Below are 21219 nucleotides of genomic sequence, written 5' to 3'. Positions count from 1 at the left end.
GAGAGACTCCCAAACAAAACATTCGTCAAGAGGAAAAGAGTATGATCTGGCGAAAGTTAGTGTATGCGCCATGCCAGGTATTCAATTACATACATTGCAATGGCACCGCACCGCACCGCACCCCCTTCCAACACACAGCCAAACCAAGCCAAGCCAAACCAAAGAAAAGTTCTGCAGAAAAATACTCAGCGTTATGGAGTTTTTGAAGTCGGCTTCCGGGTAAACATGCCAATGCCACCAACTCCAGCTCTCTCCCAAACTCGAATGTCTCTCTCTCTAACGGTTTGGGCATTGCGTTAATGATACTTGTTTGTGTCTCTCCATCTGTCTATGGCTATGTCTCTCTGTCTCTTTTCAACATATGCATGTACACATGTATGTGATGCGCACACGCCTGTTGTTGACAAACTCACTTAACAAACAGTAATTTTTCTCGCTTCATTGGGCGTCTTGTCTACGGGTTAAGAGAAGCCTGTAAAGCGAGCATGCTTGCGGTTTGTTGGCCGTCTCAAGTCTGGACTGCCTCTGCTGACGGTTAAAAAAATAAATAGCAAATGCATTGTGGCAAAGCCGCAGCAGGGGCACGACCACCACTTGTACTTGGTGTTTCCATTGTCGCTGGCCGATAGAATCGATGTTTGACTTGCTGTACAGAACGACGATCGTTGGTTACGGTTAAAGCATTGAATTTGTTGTTCCTAAATTTCGCATGGCAGCTTTGCTAACTTACTGTATAACAGTTGAGGAATTCCCAGAGAGCGCAGCGTTCCATTTCCAATACTCACACTCCTCTCTCTCTCTCTCTCTTCAGGTGACTGCAGGGGAGAGAGCAAACTTCTGATGCAGCTGCTGGCACGGGTGGGATCTCCCAGACATTTTGTGTACGGGAATGTATGGGAATGCTTGGGAATGCATGGGAATGCATGGGAGGGAGGGAGGTAGAGTGAGTGTTGGCGGGTGACAAAAGAGAAAATTACATGCAAGCTGCGACACATTAGGCGCGACGCGACAATAATATTTCTATTGGGAGAAAACTTCACACTTAATGTACTATGCACAGAGAGAATAAAAGTAAAAATCAAAGCCCACGCAAAAGAAAATGCACCAAACAGAGAAAACCTCTAAAGTTGTTGCACATTCTGGCAGTGCCCCCACCATCCCTCATGGCCCCAGACCAGCAGACGGAGACGCCGCCGACTAGTCAACGCTTTAAGGAATATGCCAGCAAATAATTAAAACATTTTTAAAAATAGTTTTACCATATGGATGACGACGGCGATGAGGACCGACCGGCTGGGTGATGTGACGTGGTCAGGCCTCCACCTCCTCATCCTCATCCACATCCACACCCACTTCCACCCATTTGCAGAGACAACAAAAGCAAACAAATATTTGTCTGGTCGTCTCAGTCTGTGCATTGACCGTACCACACTTACTACAGACAGGCACTCGTACGAGTATTTGCAGATGCAGAACGCACTTGCAGACCAGACGCGGTTTCTGTACTCTGTGCTCTTTGTCACCGGTCCCTCTAACAGCCAGCCATTCTAGCCATCTACATATGTAGATGTATGTATGTACATATTTATGTTTGTATTGTACATCATACATATTTATGTATGCAGCTCGAAGCAGAGAACAATCCACTTAGACTTTGTTCCGTTCCCTCGCGGCTTTCTCCTTCCATCCCTTTTGACAAGTTCAAAATTCCCAAGAACATATTCAAATGTTTTTACAGTTTTTTGAGCTTTGCACACATACATATGTATGTATGTATGCAGTTATTGTATCTATTTGTTTTTTTGTTCTTGTTCTTGTAAGCTGCCAGAAATAGTTTTGTGGCAAAAAGAGCGCCAGCCAAGTGCTAATGTTATTGCTTTAGTCAAAGTGGCTAAAAAGTATGTGCCAGAAGCATGACTGCGGGAACTCACTGTTCTGTGTATCTGTGTATGTACATATGTACATCTGTGCATCAGTATCCATGTTTCGGCTGCGATGCCGAGCCAATTTATTTTCATGTTTCTTTATGTTTGTGCGTGCGCTGAAACTTACAAATGAAAATTGTAATATTTTAGACAGCAAACAAATTCCCGCTGTCTGTGACACGTTTGTTGCATATTTTTTTTTCTTTAATTTACATACACGCACATGTATACATAGATCCGCCATCTGGCAGGTGGTAGCTCAAGAGTCAGCTTCGCAGGCACAGAAATTAGCCTAGCAGGATTCCAGAGCAGATTTCTCTCTCCTGTTCACTAAAGTTCCCCCACTCGCAGTCAATCAATTATACACTTAAGTGGGTACAAATATAACAGAGAGAAACCGCACACACTTCCCTTTGTCGCTAATTCATTTTGAAAACATTTTCCGCCGATGTCAGTTGGCGCCACTTGCCCGCCACCCTTCCAACAGACAACAGAGAGAGAGAGAGATGTGGAAAGAGAGCTGGGCAGGGGGAGAGCAGGTGCTGCTGTATGCAATGAGCGTAGCAAAAATCGTAACAAAATGTAATAGTTAATAAATTACTTAGACAACACAGAATAATAAATCGATTTGATTAGCAATTAAAATGGCGCAAAAACAAATCGAGTACAGCGGACAAGTATGAGGATCCGAAGCTATTGATACCCTTGCATATCCATTCAGTGCCATTCAAGTTTGGGTGCAGCAAGTATCTTCTCACAGTAACAGTACCCTCCATAAGGGTAGAAACAAGCAAGCCACAAAGCTAATGCTGGAACTGAGTGCATCTGGGCCAATCCAATCGAACCGTTCTGAGGCTGGGGCCCAAGGAAATCTCTTAATTACTTGGCAGTTTGCTCCCGTCGTCGTTGTCGGCGCTGGCAACAGGTGCTCTCGGGGATTGCTTATTAACTCATTATAAAAGCATTTCACAGCGGTTCGATTCGCCTTTTCTTTGCTGCAAAGCATTTCAATTGCCTCCGGCACTCGCACATCGAGCAATGCGTGCGCCCCCTGGCTGCGACCTTCACTTGCACTGTCGAGCATTAGGGGGTCCAAGCGAGCATCTCTAGAGAATCCCCCAATGAGCAGGTTCGAGTGAACATCTTGTTCCTTCAGGTGCGCATGCGCTAGAAAATCAAATGCGCTTCCTACCCGTTAATGCTCACAAATTTCAAATATATCTTTGCACGCTTGAATCACCCTAGTGTAAATATGTACAGACATTGTAGAGGCATCCCGTACACTGCATCTTCCATCGCGTTCTCGTGGCAAAACGCTGTGAAATGCAAATTTAATTTGCTAAATGATTCGCCCGGGCAGACAAGCAGACAGACAGAGATCTGGGAAACTTGTTTTGCGTGAGTAGGCAATTAATGGTCGTCATTTGTATGTTCCATCTATCATAAGTTTATTCAGTTAATGAGAATTTGTTCTGCCACCTGCCCGTCCCTTCCCTGCCCACTAGGTAGAATGGAAACAAATGTACGAAACATGCGAGTACATCCGTTTTGAAAGTTCCAGAGAATTTTCCTGAAATTGAAATTTCGAGGAAACTCACAGTAGGCTCTCCAGTAGCGGAATCGATACTTCCGCAGCCGGCAAGGCAAGCCGCCAGCAAGTGTTTCCCACAAACATTCTCAGACTAAAATATAATACCTATTTATATGTACAATACACATGATAAGTTCCATATCTTCATAAGTATGTGGATATACGAGTGTTAGTATCAGTGCACACAATGGAGCTGGGAGGGATATATGATACATTTGTCAGCACACATACATTTATCATAATATATGTACAAATGTCCACATATATCCCATATCGTAAGCTCAGAAACTGCCAAGATCAGCTGATTTCCTGGGGCTCTGGCTGAATGAATGGGGAGAACTTGATATGCTGTTTTTCGCGCTTAATTCCTTCACTGCAAAGTTGTCCATTGTCCGTCAATTGAGTCATCGTCGTGGCACACAGCAGAACAGAACAGAACAGAACAGAACAGAACAGACCCCCGTCTCAGTACTAATAACAATATCCACCCTGTGATAATATATATCAAAAGCATTTGGGTGCCACTCTACGGTTATTGGATATGTGTATCTTCAAGCGGATATATGTACATGGGCACATTAGGGGGAAAGGTGGGGAGACAACCACTTTGCCACCCAGCAAATTCTTCTCATAATTCCCATAATATGAAATCTGCAAACTGAACTTGCCTTTCATGCAAGAAACAGATGGGAAAGTGGCTTTTTCCCTAACCGAGGATCGGTTTAAACTTTGCTCATCTGAAGCTCTCAATAATCTGCGGAAATACATTGGTTCTAGGTTGTCTTCATTGCCAGAGGTAGCACATTTCCCGTGTGCTTGATGCACTTTGGACAAGTGTCAAAAGGTGTCACCCCAACCACCCAGAAGTGTGACATTTTCTGTTGTTTCTTCGTTTTTTTCCCCCCCATTTTTTGTGACAGCTTTGGGGAATAATGTGACAGGGCATGTCGGCTACCAGAGTTGTCTGTTTGTTTCTCTACCGCCTGACACCAACTACTACTACTACCACCACTACCATCGGGACAGCAGAAATAAGAGCCACCTACAAAGTGTACAGAAATAGTTGGGGTACACTTCTGCTACAGGCAACAAACAAACACACAAACAAATGAACAAATATTTGCCACAGTGCGATGAGAAAGACAAGAAAGTCTGGGGGTAAGCCTCGAGAGCGATAAAATGGCATTTATTGTTTGGTAAATATATGGCATACATACTCATAATACTTGTGCCCAACCGATAAATAGGGTACAGACGTGCTGTCTACGCCATTCGGCGGCACAGCAGCGATGAAGCGTGGAGTTTAGACAGTCGTCGGTTAGCGAGAGAGTGAGAGAGAGAGAGGGAGGGGAAACTGTAACAGAACATTCAAGTGTCAAAGTGACAGTTCTGAAATTGATTGCAGAGACCATTGGACCATTGTCCAGTGTGTCAGTGTTCGCTTGAGTCATTGGGTTATCTTAAAGTCAGAGATGGACACCCAAGATAGCTGTTACATATACATAAATTGTTGTATTTATGTATGTATATAATGGGTTCTCTATATCATGTACGATGGTCGACAGCCGCCACGTGGTGATAATGTTCATGCGCAGCCAGTTGTCATGATGTGTTGAGTAAATCTGTCGCATAAACCATACGGCGGTTACCTATCCCTTTTTTATTTCGCCAATATCGGGTGTGGAATATACATTTTATGTGGAAAACTGCTTGGCATTCTTGGCATTGCTACGCGTATTGGAATTGAATCGATACGTAAACAGGCAGACCGGAGTTATTAGAGATATTTATGTATGGAACGCCGCCTGTCAAAAATCGGCAAGCAAATTGAATACGTTGCTTGGACAGGGGGGTGAGCGAAAGAGATGGCAACTGCGTGCCTAACGAACGTAACAAATGCACAAAAGCAGAGAATAAGCAAATTTATGGACGCGTCCCCAACAAGAGCAGAAGGTGACCAACACCTGGAACCAGCCCCAGCCCCAGTCGCAGTCCCAGTCGGAGGCAAAATAAATGAAGTGCCATGTGAAAATATTTCACACGTGCTAAGGTCCGCCGCTCCAAGCATGAGTTCTGGGGCTACAATTTGTGGATTGTGTTCGGTTTTTTTTTTGTTGCCAGGCTGGTCGGTCTGGTTGTTGGTTGTTGGTTTCGGTCTCCATTAGATACAAATCGGCGGTGCTGTTGCGGTTCATTAATTCAGCGGCGTTTGACAAATGCAGCGCCAGGAAACGACACAGAACCACAGAAACCAAGGCGACAGACCCACCGACTAACCGACCGATCCGTGGACTGATTTGAATACAAACACACACACACACACATACACATACACATACACACATATGTATGCATATCGCTTTCTGCTTTCCGTCAATGTGCGGGCCATTTGCATTTTTAAACGATTTTCTCATTTGGTGGGGGGTTCTTGGGGTATTTTTTTGTTGTTGTTTCTACATTGCTGTAGTTACAATTATGTAAGAAAGCGCTGGGATTTTTTCTTTTTGGGACATTTCGGGTCGGATTGTCAGCATTTTGAACCCACCGCAATCAGCGATAAAGAGAAGACGGAAAAGGGAGCTCAAACTCGCAGAGCAATAGTGAGCTCGGGAGAGAGAGAGATCGGGAGAGAGACGGTTTATAACATAACTGCACATGTTTCGATTGCCACGCCCCGTACATAATTCCAGCATACCAAGTCAAGGCAAAAGCAGAACCGCAGAACTAACGGAACCGGGAGGGGGATATTTATTGGGAGGGGGCCGCTCTTGTGGTTTGCAGCGGCTCTCGAAAAGCCTCCCCTGCCCCCCACGATACTTGTGTGTGCCAGGCAATGTATGAAAATTAATGTTTGCAATCTGTAAAATCCTGTAAAGCGTAACTCAAACTTGCCGAACACACAGACACAAGCATATATAGACTGGAGCAGGCTGCTGGAATGGAAGCTGGAAGAGCGCTCTCCTGCTATTAGTGATGGAAGATTGGTCAATCGATATCTCTGCCATAGCTGATGTTTATCTCTGTCCCCCAACTGTCCTGAGCCTGTCCTTTTGCGCGAGGAGATAATTTCGCTGTAGGGATGGGCACGCGAAATGCCATCACTAGGCAGTCACCGCCAAGAGAGCTTCTCTCATTCGTTTATTTTTGTTTGCCGTCATCTTACATTAACACCGTTACATGGTTTTATTTTTATTTTGTCCAATTTATTCGCGCCACGGCAGCGTCAAGCAGTGCCAAGGCGAATCGGCAGCATACCCTAACAGCGCAGCAGAGGAGAGAGCCAAAGCAAAGGATCATCACAATTCGCAAAGAGTATGGCAACTTCGGCGGACGGTCGCTTGCCTTTTGAGGATTTTTTTAAATTTTAATTAAAATTGTGGCCAAGTGAAATTTTTGCGCTCTGCGGTGTGGAAGGAAGCCCCGTTCCACGGCTGCTGCCGCCACACCCCCTACTCTCACCACCCCACACAGTATGGCTGTGCCTGTGGCTGCTGCTGCTGCTGCTGCTGCTGCTTGTTGCATGTGCTGCAGGTTTTACAAGACGGGCGACATGTACAACATGCTTGTTTCTTTTTCTCCATCTCGCAGACACACACACAGCCACATTGGCAGTGGCATAAAGCGAAATGATCGACGACGTTGCAAAGTATTAAAGTCGGCGCGACACAATCTGCATATTAAAGGAAAGAAAAAATGGAAAAAAGTGTAAATGCAACAACCAGAGCCACAGCAACTTGTTGCACAAACACATGCGCAAATCCAGAAATTAATACACGCCTGACAGGCTCACAATCAGAGTGCTGCGACTGTGGCTCGAACCGGACTGGCTCTGATGCTTGGCCCAAAAAAAAAAGAGACCGTCCATGCAGGTGTTTGGCCTGGCCTAGAGAACCGGAAGAGACTGGACAGGACATTGCTCTGTGCGGCCACTACAGCTGATTGGATTAGCTGTGAATTGTGCCAACTCATGGGGCTGCTGCATTTCATAAGTTTCCTTTTGCTTTTCGAGTGAGTTTATCGCCATACCATATGCATTTTGGTTGAACTTTTGCCACAACATCCGCTGCGCTGCGCTGCGCTGCGCTGTGCTGCGAGTCAGGGGAGACGACAAATTCAAATGAAATGTTGCATATGTAACATATGCATTTTTTCCCTCCCCCCCCACTGACTCTGGTCAGGTCCCCAGACGTTGCCGCTTCGAACTTTGAACAAACAACTTATTGATATGCTTTGGCTTTACTTGATTTTACTTACAAAACCAACGAAAGCAACGAAGCTCACTTCGCGCAGCTACAGATCCAGCAAATTCCCTTGCCTACAGCTACAGGATATGACATATGGATTCGATTTGGTTTCTTTTTTTGAAACATAAGAAACTTTAGAAGCAGCTGGCATTTGTGGGTGTGATTTCCAGTTGCAACGGGTGTCAAATTGCACCAGTAAAATGATGAAGAAATTCTGCGAAATGTCTTATCAAATCGGAGTACATTTTCGCACCATGAAGGGCCTATAAAGGCGCCCCACCAACCAGGGCAGCAAACATTAAATCTTTTCCACTCGCTGTGCCAGTGACAGTGCCAACAAAAATGAGCAGGAACTTCATTCTAATGGGACTCATGCTCTTGCCATTGGTGCATTCTTTGGTGCACTTTAAAAATGTTGGACCAGGCGCAAGTAACTGAGTTGTGTGTGCCATTTGCCCAGAGCTTATCTTTGCATTATTTCAGAGGGTGGCTGCAAGGGCCGAAAGGGCGACTTGAGGGTCTATGGAATGGAAGACGACCCCAATGTCTGCGGTGCGCTTCATTGCCAAAACGATAAAGGCGACGCGCTGATCCACTAGCAAGTATCACCCAAAATGTGTGCCTTTGGAGTGCATCTCAGACATGATGTTGATGTTTCCCTTTAGCTGCCAGATTCCCGGCTCGTTCGCCATGTGCAGAGAGAATGGCGTGGCGTCATCAAAGCCCTGGCCGGAGTGCTGTTGGATCTGCGTCGAATTGATAGACTGCGCCAAAGAGGACACACAAGTGAGCCCAGATCCGCCCACAGGAACGCGGTAACCAAGATAAATGTATCCAAACTTGAAATGATAATGCAATTGAATTCGAATCCAAATCGGCATTCCTTTGGATGGAGCATTGATGTGAAGAGGCGAGGCGGAAGATGCTGCGATGAGTCACAGTGTGACATGGCCCAGCAGTCAGTCGGTCCGAGTGTAGAGACAGGGGACAAGTATCTCAGAATAGGCATTGACGAGCTACAGATACAAGTCGCAGCAGTGAGTGATTCAAGCCGAAAGGTATTTTGCTCTGCCATTGTATGGGCTGACGCCTTGGCTACGTTTGCAAATATTCTAGATGGGAGATGGGAGATGGGAGATGTGAGATGGGATAGGGGAAGATACAATACATTCAGCGTTACAATTTCCGAAATACTTTTCAATAGAATGTCAACTGTTGAAATTGTTTGTGTTGCGCTGCCAGTCAGCGCTGCTTTGAGTGATTTTTTTTAGTTTTCTTCTTTAGTTTTGCTGTTGGTTTGATTTGGTCTTGTATCTTTTTATAAATGTATATCTGTGTGCTGTTGCTGTTGCTGTTGCTGCCTTTTGTAATGCAATTGAACTAAATGTGGCGACTGCGTGTGACATTTATTCTCCTGCGAGCGCTGCTGCTGCTGCTGCTGCTGCTCCGTCTTCCACCCATGGCAAGCCATAGAAAAACGTCAAGCAGCCTGAATCTGAAGCTGAAGCTGAAGCTGATGAGCATGTATCTGTATCTGTATCTGTATCTGTATCTATCAGAGCGTCGCCTCAACGCCACTGTCGCTGGCGCTGCTGCCTTGTGGCCAATGTAGCGCAACCATTGATGAAAGCTGAAAGCGACCCAAGAGTTGGTCATTGAACTGGCGGCTGCCCCTGCCACATTGTGCCACCATCTTCCTCTACACTTCTGGCTGCCTTCTGTGTCTGCCTCTTCGTGTGCTGTGATTTTTCTCTCAGATGAAATGAAAACTAAAGCATTTAAGTAGTTCGATGTGAATGTGAATGTGAATGTGGATGGGGGACGGACACCAGCAAATGGCTCTTACGCCGCGTTATCTGCGCGTTAATTGTTTTGGGTCTTTTTTTTCGGTGCCACCAAAGTGTCGATGGGCAGGGAGAAACTTTCAGTATCTATGCAGTTGGCATAGCTGACATACCCTAGACCAAAAGGGAAAACTTGGCAACGCAACGTTTGAAGTGTCAATTTTGAAATGTGACTCGTCGCGAGGGTCTTGTCTTCCTTTCCTTTTACTCTCCATCCCTGCTCTTTTCCCGTCCTTCGCCTGCTCTCTCTCTCTTGGCAAGTGAACAAAAAAAAAAGTTATTTTTTGGGTGCTCTTTAGCCGAATAACATGCTCAATGCGGGAACGGAAATACGAGTCACTGGCAGAGAGCGAACACCACTCTCTCCACTCACTCCACACTCTCCACTCTCTCCACACTCTCCACTTGGCGTTGCTGCCTAATGCGATGCAACGACAGGCGACTTAATGCACTGATCCCAGATCCCGGTGCGAAAACATTTAACATTTCATTGAACTATTCCATTCGCTCTAACATAGTCCCTCTCTGCCTTTCTCTGTCTTTGTTGGCATATCAATTATTTCGGTGACGCGAGTTTAAAATACATTTCCAAACCGCGGAATACTGAATCAGCAGAATGCTCTACCCTAGGAATGGAATGGCATATGGGCTTTGAGGAAGCTCTAGGACTTTAGTCTCCACTCGGTTTGAATGCTTTCATGAAGCAGAGCAGAGAACCGCCTCTGGCCTGGTCTGGCCTGGCCTCAATGTTTCAGCTGGGTATTTGGGTTCCGTCTGTTGATTTTATTAGATCGAAGGTATGCAGGGGGGAAGGGCTCACTGGCTGGGTGTTCGTGGGGTGTGGGTAGACCCATTTCCATTCAACTCCATGCGCCCCACCTCGCCTCGTTATAAATTGCGTATGCAGGCCCCTTGGTCAGTTTCTGAATACAAAATCTACGCGTTTAACATACGAACAGAGTGGGGCGAGACGGTGGAGGGAGACGACACCCTTCCCCTGCCGCACTGCTGTATTTATGGTAAATGAGTGGAATTGGTAATCAATTCTAAGCGAGTCACTGCCGTTGGCCAGCTTGGTGCTAGGCATGGGGGGAGGCCATCGTTGGGTTTTATAGTTGCTGCTTGACTGGCCAATAATTAAGATTCAATTCAATGCAATTGCAGTGCCATAAAAGAAATGGAGCCCCAATTGCATTTTAGGCAGCAGCAGCAGCAGCAGCAGCGTTAGACATCAAATTATAGGGAACTTGGGCAATAAAACGATATTGAATCGCATTCAGCTGGAGGGGGAGCCAGAGCACACACACCTGAGCTCCATTTCCAATTGGATTGGTTGCGGTCCACAAAGATTGGGAGCATGCGAGGCCGTTCCGAATCTACCAAGAAGAAAGTTTCCCCCCGCTCCAGACAGTTGCTGTTGTTGGAGCTAATTGTCTGAATTGATTAAGCCGATTGTCACAAATTGTCATATGATCCAATTGGAATATGAAATGAATAGTAAATGCTTTAATGGGATCGTCATTAGATTGATAGACTCGCAACTTTCGAAAACTTTTGCTACGGCATTTGGCTAACTCAATTATGTACCCCACCCCCATGTCCCCCCACCCTGTCCAACACCCCATCATGACTCGTATTAACTTTGCTGAGGGCTGAGGTGGGGCACTTGTGGGGTTTCACTTTCACAAACAGACAGGCAGACCAGATGTGATGGCTGCTTGGAGTTACAGAACAACAATTGACAGTTATAGCTACACATGTATCCGTATCTGTATCTGTATCTGTATCTGTATCTATAGATAGATGTATCTACAGATGTAGCTGTTAACTATAACTGCAGCTGTCAACCAGTTGTTGTTCCTCTCTTTTCTCTGCGGTTCATTGGCTTCTGGCTTCGGGCTTCGGGCTTCGGGCTTGCACTTGTGAGAATAATGAACAAAAATATTGAATAGCTGGCCGCCTTTTCGGGGCTGGTTGCTGTCTGCCTGTGTGTGTGTGTGTGTGTGTGTATCTGCGGGTCTTTCGTGCTGCCATGAGGCACAAGAATTATGGCCATGCAAGTTATTAATCATTTGTGTGTGACGCTGTAAATGCTGACGCCTTCGGGCCTTGGGCCGTGAAAGTCACAATAATTTATTCAGCATAGACACATAACTTTTAACTCTAACAAAACCAACAGCCAGGAAAATGTGTTAACAAAGAGAAGTACAGCAGGAGAGCGGGATGGAGAGAGTTCTCCCAGTACCTACAGCACGTGCTTTGTGGCCATAAATAAGTATCATTGCTGGACTGCAGAATGTGACAACAAATTTGACTGAACATCAATTAAAATACTGCCCATAAGTGTGCGTAGCTCTGCGCTATTTAAATTGGAACCCAAGTGGCCACTTGGAATGGTATTCCCCAGATGAATTATGAGCAGAATTGGTAATCAATCGGCAAGACGGAAATCAGCTACGAACTAAAATGGTTAAATATTTCGAGCTGCTGCCCCCCTGCCACACAGCGAGTGTTGCAGCTGCTGCGTGGCCATTCGGACCGGCAATTAGAATAAATTATGGAAAGCCAGAAAAACGTTTGATACAGGTGAAATCCACAAAATGTAAATCACAGCCACAGCCACAGCACAGCTACAGCTGCCCAGCTACATTGAGCACAAAATCTGAATTCGAACCGTTTTGAATCCAAATTGAGGTTTAATTTTCATTGTCTCTGAGCGAGTCTCTTAGCAGAAGAATATCAAATGAAACAGAAAGAGGAGGAGAGACAAGAACCCGTTTCCAAATCTCCCCCCCCCCCCCCCCCCCCCCCCCCTTCCCCCCTCCCCGTTGTCTCTTTTATCTCTCTTATATNTCTTTTATTTCTTTTATATAGCGGACCGCTTTTGTTGGTCACTTTTGTTGACTTAATTTATTGACATTAGTTGTGTCTTTTCCTCTCCCTCTGCTGCTCTTTCTATTTGGATTTGGATTTGGATTGGTATTTGGTTTTCTTCATTTTGATTTCTGTTTTATTTTATTTGATTATAGCTCTCGATTTGCCTTTATGTAAAAATATATTGGACAGACGAGCAAACACCTGACGCTGAGACTAATACAGAACCGGTTCGAAGCGGACGGGGATGCCACTGCGATAAGACTAATGAGATTGTGTCTCTTTGATATGCATTTGATTTAGTCATGGAGCAAGTCAGTGGCCGATAAATATAGATTCAATGCAGATACAATAGTGATGCGGAGAGTAATTAATTTTATACGATTCATAAAACTGCACAATTCTTTGATGGGCTCTCTCCTCCCTCACCTGATCGCATGTTGCGGCGACCACAAACAGCTCGTTTCCCCCTGCCACGTTAACTGGGCTAAAAATACTCGCGCAGACATTAAACTTTTGGAACTTTTGGGTTAATAAATGTTTTTTGTTGGCATTTATGAAATGAAAACAAGCGTGGGGCAGGAGAGATTCACGCACTGACTGACGGTAGACGAAGACTTGAAATACACTCACAAAACTGACATCAAGGATGCTCTTTCTGGGTGTATCTAAATTCTGGGAATAGTCTGCAGAACAACGCCACGCACAACGCCCACACGGAGGCTTTAATCGTTGAGGCAAATTAAAAGTGAGACAAGAAAATGTGAAATTTATTTCTATCAGAAAACTTACTCACCTCCACCGGTCCACCCCGACCGTTGGCTGGAATTGTGTGGCAGGAAGCGGCAGAGCCTAGAGCCGTTTGCCATGAGAAAATTGTTCCGCCCCTTGTGTTGTTTCTATTTTAGATGATTTTTTGTTGCTGTTGAATTCTTCAGTTGGAAATATTATTTTTGTTGACAATTTATTAGCGGAGATTAGGTTTTGGTATTTGTTTCGTTTGAGCACGGAATTCTTTGTTGTTTCGAGTTTATTTTAGGTTTATTTGCAAGTGTTGTTTGGTTGGGGTGCGGCTCTTGTCACATTGTCACATTGTCACATTGTCACATTGTCACATTGTTTGTTGGATGGAATGATCTCTGTTGAAAAATGGTTCCCGCGGGCTCCGTTCTTTTCTCTTGGCATAATTTGGCAGCAATTTGTGTCGTGAATTTGTCGTGATATTTATGCAGGGATTTGTGATTTCCCAACCGGCAACTTGTGTGTTTTCCTTGGACTCACTTTGGTTGGTTTACTGGCAGCCAGGAGGACCGACCGGCGGCAACTGAATGTCAGACTGCCGCATGTCCGGGCACGAAGTCTCTTTCCCAGGGCACAGGACTCCAGGCAGGGCAGGGGGCCAGTAATATAATTTTGTATTCGCAAAAACTAAAAACGATGACGAGTGCTCGGACAGGCGCCGCTGCGGGCATGGCTCTGCTGGCGCCTGCGCAGATACCCGCTGGGACGGGGGCCGGGGGGGGGCAGGCAGTAACATTTACGAGTATTTTTGCATTTGTTTGTGTTGCTGCTGGCTGGCAATACAGAAAAATTTCCGCATATCATGTTAATCGCCCAGATACACGCAATTGTTTTACCTGCCCGCCGTAGCGCCCAAAAGTATGTCGCATTTACGAGTATTTTTTCTCTGTTTTGCCGCGTCGCATTCATTGCTTCCTTTCCTCCATTTTGGCCAAATACATTTTGTGTGTGTCTTTCCATCCCCCAACCCTTGGCCACAAAGGGCCACAAAAAGCACAGCCAGCCAGCCAGCCAGCCAGCCAGCCCTTGGCAGGAATTACGTTATTGCCTGTAATTAATTTTGGTGCTGGCATACATTTACGATCCACCGAAAACGCATTTGAATTTATTTCGTTTGTCGCGCGTTTTGTTTTGCATATTCGGGGGGACCGCCTGCTCCTTCTGGGAGAAGTGCGGCGTAGCCTTGGCTCAAGCTGTTGACCCTGTGTGTTCCGAGTGTTCCATGGAAATTGCCGATGTTGGAGCCCGATATGTACTTATGCTAATCCCTGGCTGGCAGGTGGGAAGCTGCCTAATTGATTACACATTTTCGGCTTAATATTTGTTGTGCAGAGTAATATTTGTTGCGGCATCATTAAAAGTAGAAAACGGAAGCCACATAAAGCCAGAGTTTAGTTTACATTCCCCCAGCTCGAGGTGAATTTACACGCTCGCTGTGGGGAGGAGCAATCACTTATTCACCACGCTCAGAGCGACGAGCGCAAGAAAGGGATGCAGATAGAGAAGAGAGCCAGCGCTGTGGTGAAGACGTCAACGCAGCACTTTTCAGCTGTTAAATGTTGTAATTAGTTTAATTAAAGGTGGAGAGAGTGAGAGGGAGTATAATGGCAAACTGCACAAAGAGCAAGGCTAGCAAATAACGGTCATTAAGCGGTACTTACTGCCCTGAGATGTTGCCCAGTGCGCTGATTAGCATAATTTTTGGTTGGTTCTTGTGGCGTGGGCGTGCCAAATGAAAGTGAAATTGGGGTCAAATGTGAGAAACTCAGCCACATGGTGCGGGTCCTTGGGGAAATTACGGGAAGAGCGTCATAGCGTGCCTGTGAGGAAATCGTTGAATCGCTGAATCGCTGAATCGCTGCCTTTTGTTTAGTCGATGACAGGCTCGGGCTGCTCCGACGGATGACATGTCGCATCGCATCGGGTTTCCATATACATTTTTTGGGTACTTTCTGTGGCTTTATACACAAACTTGTGGCTTGTGGGGCTTCCGTGGGTCACGGACTTTGCTGTGTGCTCCAATTAACTGACTGACTGCAGCCCTGTCAACTCCCAATTGAAACATTAATTTCATGTCGTCCCGACTTAATTAACCAGAAGGACAGGATAAGATACACGGACATGGGTGCGCTGGTGTGCGCAGAGTACTCCAAGTGCGGACTCCGACTCCCTACGCATCATTTAATTACGTTAATTGGCAGCGGGGGGGCGTTGGTCAGTGACAGTGGTCACGGGGCGTTGCTGGCAGCGGTGTGGCGTGCGATGATGCATATCAGTTGGCACCACATGCTTAGGGCACACTCGCGCTGAAAGCCCCAACAAAAATGGCTTCAACTCCATTTTGTGCAATTGACTTAGCAACCCCTTGGACGGGGGCTGCTTTCTGATTTCTGCGCAGCATCCGTGAATCATCCGCGAATACTTACAACCCTCTGCCCAGGCAGAGGCCACACCTCAGGGCAGCTGCTTGAAATCCAGCAATGCCTTCCTTCAGACAATAAGTTGTGGGCCCCCGCAGCGCCCAACACCCACCCAACAATGTTGGGTTAAACATTTCTAATTTATTGATGTTTCCGTGCTTGTTCAACTGCCAAAGGTTCTCTCTCTCTCTCTCTCTCTCTCTCTGTTTCGGGGCTGAAACTAACTCAAATTTATGATGATTAAGAAAAATCACAAAATACTTGGGCAATCTCTCTCTCTAGATGCCACGATATATGACGATGTATGGCCCTGTCTATGGGAAACGAAACGTGTGCTCCCACTCTCATGCTCATAATTTGTTTGTTGTTTCAAAAATAGAAAAGAAGACCATCGCCAGATCAGACAAACACACAAACAGCAACAACAGCAACAGATTCTTAACTGGGAGGCCATCGTGGATGTATATGTCCATGGATTGGGATCGATTCTACTTCCCCCTCATACAAATGCACTGAGGTGAGACTGCGCGGATCCATCAATCACATGGAGAACAGCTGTAGAGTAGGTTTTCTGTGTGCCCATGGATCCTACTTACTAGAGTTCCCCAGTCTCAATTAAGTGAACGTTTCGCAATCTGGCATGCCATTTCCCCGTTGAGAACAGCAAGAAACCAACAACAATTTGTCATTTGTCAACTGATTTATGTTCGGTTTTCATTTCATTTAAATATTTTGGTATTTGTTTGCCTAGAGAAACTATTAAAAGATGTGCCTTGAGTGGAACTCAAAGCAAACAAAAGGCAGTAAAGTAGGACAGGCAAATGAGTGGCAGATAAACTTGAACTAGCCGCAACCCATATATTTTCAATTGCTTTAAGTTCCTTTGTTAACTTGCAACCTCCTCAAGTTGAAGTCTCTGGCCCAGTCTTCAGTTGCTGTGACTAACTCCTGTCTAATCAGCTAAGTAATGAACTTGATAACGATTTGTGTACTTTGCAGTCACAGACCTAGGATAATTCCCATCTAGAAAAGCTTGATGGCTGCCCCCTGTAAGTTCCAAGAGTTTCACAGCCGACAGGCTGCTGGCATAAGTGGCTTAATGGGCAGATTGTATCTGTTATGAGGATTGATAGAGCCATGAATGCCGATTTGCCCAAGACATGCCCATGCGGAGTTGCATGACAACCGGCAGCGGCAATCGTTTTATTTAAACGATCCCTAGCCCTGCCCGCTCCCAATTTAGTTCAGCGCCCACAACGTTGACATAGTTTCGGCTCCCAAGAAAGCTAATTTCGAACACAGTTTTTCAGTTATGGTCTACGGGGGGAGCACGCCCCTAATCGCAGCGGCAGCCTTTCCTTTCCTTGCATGTTCAACGTGCATTCGGCCGGAGACTGACTACAGCACGGAACAAGGAAAGCTAGAGCCACAACTGGCAGTTCAGTTGTCAACCCATATCCAGTTTTAGGACTGCAACCAACCCCCCCCGCCCGGCTCCCAGTCACTGGCCAGGACACGGGCCCATTCCAGTCGCCCCTTCTCCGTTTGTTTGGTCTGGCCAAATAGCAACAAACGACGCCAGCGCAGCGACGAAGCCTGTTAAGTGTCCCCGGGGTTCCACCCCCACTCTCCCCACTCTCCCCACTCCCCACTCCTCGCTGTATCCGGATCCATGTCCGTGTTTCTGCTGCTGCTGCTGCTGCTGCTGCTCTCTCTGCTGCTGTACACAAATTTTCAACATTTTCGCTAATATTTCCGTTGCCGTTCATTTTAATGTGAGCCATTTGTTTGCTTTGCTGGTGTGTCGTCTCAGAGTCCTATGCGGGTCACTTGGCTTCCTGTCTGCACCCTCCACTCCACCCCAGGAGCTCCACCTCCAGCTGGCTGGGGGTGGTGCGGCGCTTATCGGGCCACTCTGCGGTTTTGTTTTTGTTGATTTAGTGGAGCAGCCTGTTGAACTTTTCGCTTCGTTGCGGCTACAGGACAGGACAGGACAGGACACACCCAGTCCCCGATGGGCGTCCACGCGTTCCCCCATTCAATTTCCATGCTCGCATTCTGTTTGCATTACCATTGCTCGCTGGGTGGGTCCACAGTGGGACTGGCAGCACTCAAAGCATTAAAAATGAATCATATTTTGCACATTATCACACAAGCTCAATCAATCAATATCTTCTGTTTTTTTTTCGTGATTATGAATGGTAGTAGGAAATTTGCAATTTGAATTAAATTATTTTTGAACGCAATAAGTTTTGCGCGCGTCTCGAGGGGCAGTTCACGGCGCTGCCAGACTCCTGCAACGCGTTATTGCTGAGTGCTGCGCTAGACTTCCAATAGAGGCCGCCACCTGTTTTATTAAATGTCAAATTACGTGTAGACAGTGGATAGTTCCATAATAGGACGTTAGGGAGCGGCACTTCAAAATCAAAGTTTTAATAAAAACAATGACAAAGACCACGTTAAATCTGCTTAAACCCCTTTCGTTTTGGAGTACATTTTATGCTGCAAAAGATACTCTACCCGGGTGCATCTGCTGACTCCTTTTTGAACCTTTTCTTTGACTTTTGGGTGCAGCCAAAAAAACTGGAAAATTTGTAAAAACGGAAACGCAATTGATTGTCACAAACGTGGAGTTGTGAGCCGCCGCTGCTGCTGTTGCTGCTGCAGACTCTGACGCAGACGCAGAAAGTTGTATAATTATGCAATCCGCGTCGAAATTCGTTTGCATGTGCCAGCCAATTGCCAGGCGTGACTGCAGTTGACCGACTGACTGAGGCAGCCGCAGCAACAGCCGCAGCCATCCGACGTTTAGCAGCTAATCGAACAGATATGCTACACCCACTTAACGCCAGGTAGTTTGCAGATCCCGCCCCGAGTGACAGATTTCCTGGTTATCCCATTCATGCATCTCCCTCGTCGCAGCGAAGGGCTCTCTGGGTCAGCGAACTTGGCTGGAAAGACCAGTTTAGGCTGTTTCCCGCTGCAGTTCCAGGCGCCAGTGCGTCTCATTACGCGATCGTTAAATGATTCCAAATGTACGAGCTGCGATGGATGACCATTTGCTTGGGGCGCTGCCATAGACAAATGTCTATGCAAATGACACTTGGTTAGTGGCTTTATAGCAAAGACATAACTCATGCAGCTACGGGGCTTTGTTATGGACACGAATTGCATGAGGGGTTCGTGCCCAGAGTTTTTTGTTTTGCCGCCGAATTGGGCCAGCCGTTGCGTGTGACCTTCAGAGGGAAATTGTTTGTGATGGCAACATAAATTTCTAACCACTGCGGAGATTTGTAAGTGCAGTTTCAAGGAAACTCCAAAACTGTTGGAAGGCTGTCGCCCAAGCTGGTGCGCCGCAGCCTTATATGGATGTGCAACGGCGCCAACGACAACAACATCTTGCCGCAAGGCGCAAGTGCGTGAGTTTGTCAACGTCCAGCTTGATCGGGTGCATTTGTTTATTTTTTTGGTGGACAAGCAGGAAGCAATGTCAATTCAATCGGAAGTAAAAGGCTGAAAACGATCGCACAGGCACTCCAAAAAGGTGTCGTACATGTGTGAGTAGCGTATGTGAGAGACCACGCCCACTCTTGTCAAGTTGACGGAGTTATGTGAGCACAACCCACACACAATCTGGCGATCGCAGTGCCAATCTTTTGGCCATTCAAATCAGGCAGACACAAGGTGGAAAGAGAGAGAGGGAGAGTGGAGGAGCTAGGAAGTGCATGCCAAATGCTGCTCTAATTTTCATGCCGGAACCAATTGCAGACCAAAAGCAAAAGCAAAAGCAAAAGCTAAAGCACTCCCTTACTGACTGCCACTGGCTAAATGCTCCACACACATTGACCGATTACCGCCAGCGATAAGATGAATAATCATGGGAGATATAAATAAATAAATAAACACAAAAACACACACACACACACACACACACTGCAAATAGCTGCAGCACGAAAGATGTGGGGGAAAAGTAAAAGTGGTCCAACATCAACGCCACAACAGACCATGCGGCGGGTGTTGTGTTCGAGAGAGAGAGAGAGAGTGACAGCAGGGGAGAGAGCGAGTCAGCAGGGGAGAGAGCGAGGCTGCAGGGGAGCGAGCAGCGTAGGACATGGAAGTCAAAACGGAAGGCGGCAGAGGGAACGCATCGCCATGGGCAAGTGGTTACGCATTTCATTTGGACCATTCAATGCACTCCAGTTTACGGCTCGGACTGAGCTGCAGTGCACTTCCTGGAGGGGGACACACACACACACTGTCGATGGGGGGGGAAGCTTCATCTATCTGGATTTGATGATTATTAATATGATTGGAGCTGGAGTTGGTGTGAATCCCGTTTGGCACTTCCTTGTGGCCCGGCGGAGGGTGCAGCTGACAGTCAGAGGAAATGGGAATATATGGCAGGCCATTAAGGGAGAGCCATAGCCATGTGTGTATCCCCTTTCGTTCCGCAATCGATACTCCTAACGGTTATGCAACTCTTCCTCCCTCCCCCACACACTGCTTGTCTGGCTGGACTTCCCACTAAGTGAAACGGAACCAGACCGCGCACGCACCTGGAACAGCTTAAGCTCCATAAGCTTTAGCTCCCTCCCCCCCCCCTGCCAACACTCATGTGCAGAGTGCAGAGTAGAAAACGGATAAAATCAAAATGAAATCAACATGCAATTAACTTGCTTTTGGCCAAATGAATCGAACCATTTAAAGAGGTATTCCGCATGTCTGCGGCTGTGGCTGTATCTGTGGCTGTGGCTTCGCCTTTTGACTAGTATTTGGATCCCGCTCCCATTGCTATGTTGCAGGAAATGAAACGGAAAGCAGACATATGAAATGAGATATGAGCAATGCCCGCAATGTTCGGAGTCAAGTTTTGTATTTCTATTGCCTATAATTGGTGCGGCCATTCGGCCAAGTGTTGGCCAAGGGGCTTGCTTGCCACATTGTTGCACACAAAGAAATGCAATTGACGGAGGGGGGAGCCATACGCATAGGCACGTCCCCGAGCATTGCCCTTAACCGAGTTTGGTCGCAGTCGCAGTCGCAGTCGGAGCCATCGAATTACATTAAAAACCATCTAATTAATGCGACACCACCTGGCATATCAAAACATCCCCAAGTCCCATATATCCACAATAAACCAAAACGTGACGACCTTCGGCTTGGACTATTGAACAATAAGAATTCCCAAAAATCAAAATCAAAACCGGCCAACCGCAATCTCTGCCCAGGAAGATGGTCAGAAAGGGGGAGCGGAAAGGGTTTATTTGGTTTGCTTTGATTTCCCATTGCGTGCTATTAATTTGCATTGCCGAAATTCGGCTACCGATGCCGCTGTGGCCGCCTTTATTTTTCAATTTTTTCGGCATTAAGATTTATAACATTTATGGCCATAAGCTTTTTGTGGCGATTACAACACCAAACGAACTTACCTACCCGCAGACAAAGTCACGTTCAACGCCAAAACAAGAGAGTTGCAGCTACGAAGAGAGAGAGAGAGAGAGAGAGAGAGTGTGTAAGCTC

The 21219-nt window shown here is 46.4% G+C and overlaps 1 protein-coding gene across 1 annotated transcript; it reads left to right on the top strand.

Moving 5' to 3' along the window:
• Positions 1 to 8047: 8047 nt before the first annotated feature.
• Positions 8048 to 8634, top strand: LOC117585949. The gene is made up of 3 exons (XM_034276139.1): positions 8048 to 8190; positions 8244 to 8358; positions 8426 to 8634. Exons 1-3 carry the CDS (start codon positions 8103 to 8105, stop codon positions 8577 to 8579), a joined length of 357 nt encoding a protein of 118 aa, XP_034132030.1. The 5' UTR covers positions 8048 to 8102; the 3' UTR covers positions 8580 to 8634.
• Positions 8635 to 21219: the final 12585 nt, after the last annotated feature.

Source organism: Drosophila guanche, unplaced genomic scaffold (genome assembly GCF_900245975.1).
Source record: "Drosophila guanche unplaced genomic scaffold, DGUA_6, whole genome shotgun sequence".
Classification (NCBI taxonomy): domain Eukaryota; kingdom Metazoa; phylum Arthropoda; class Insecta; order Diptera; family Drosophilidae; genus Drosophila; species Drosophila guanche.
The sequence above is the reverse complement of the archived record's forward strand: the minus strand, read 5'-3'. Positions and strand labels throughout refer to the sequence as shown.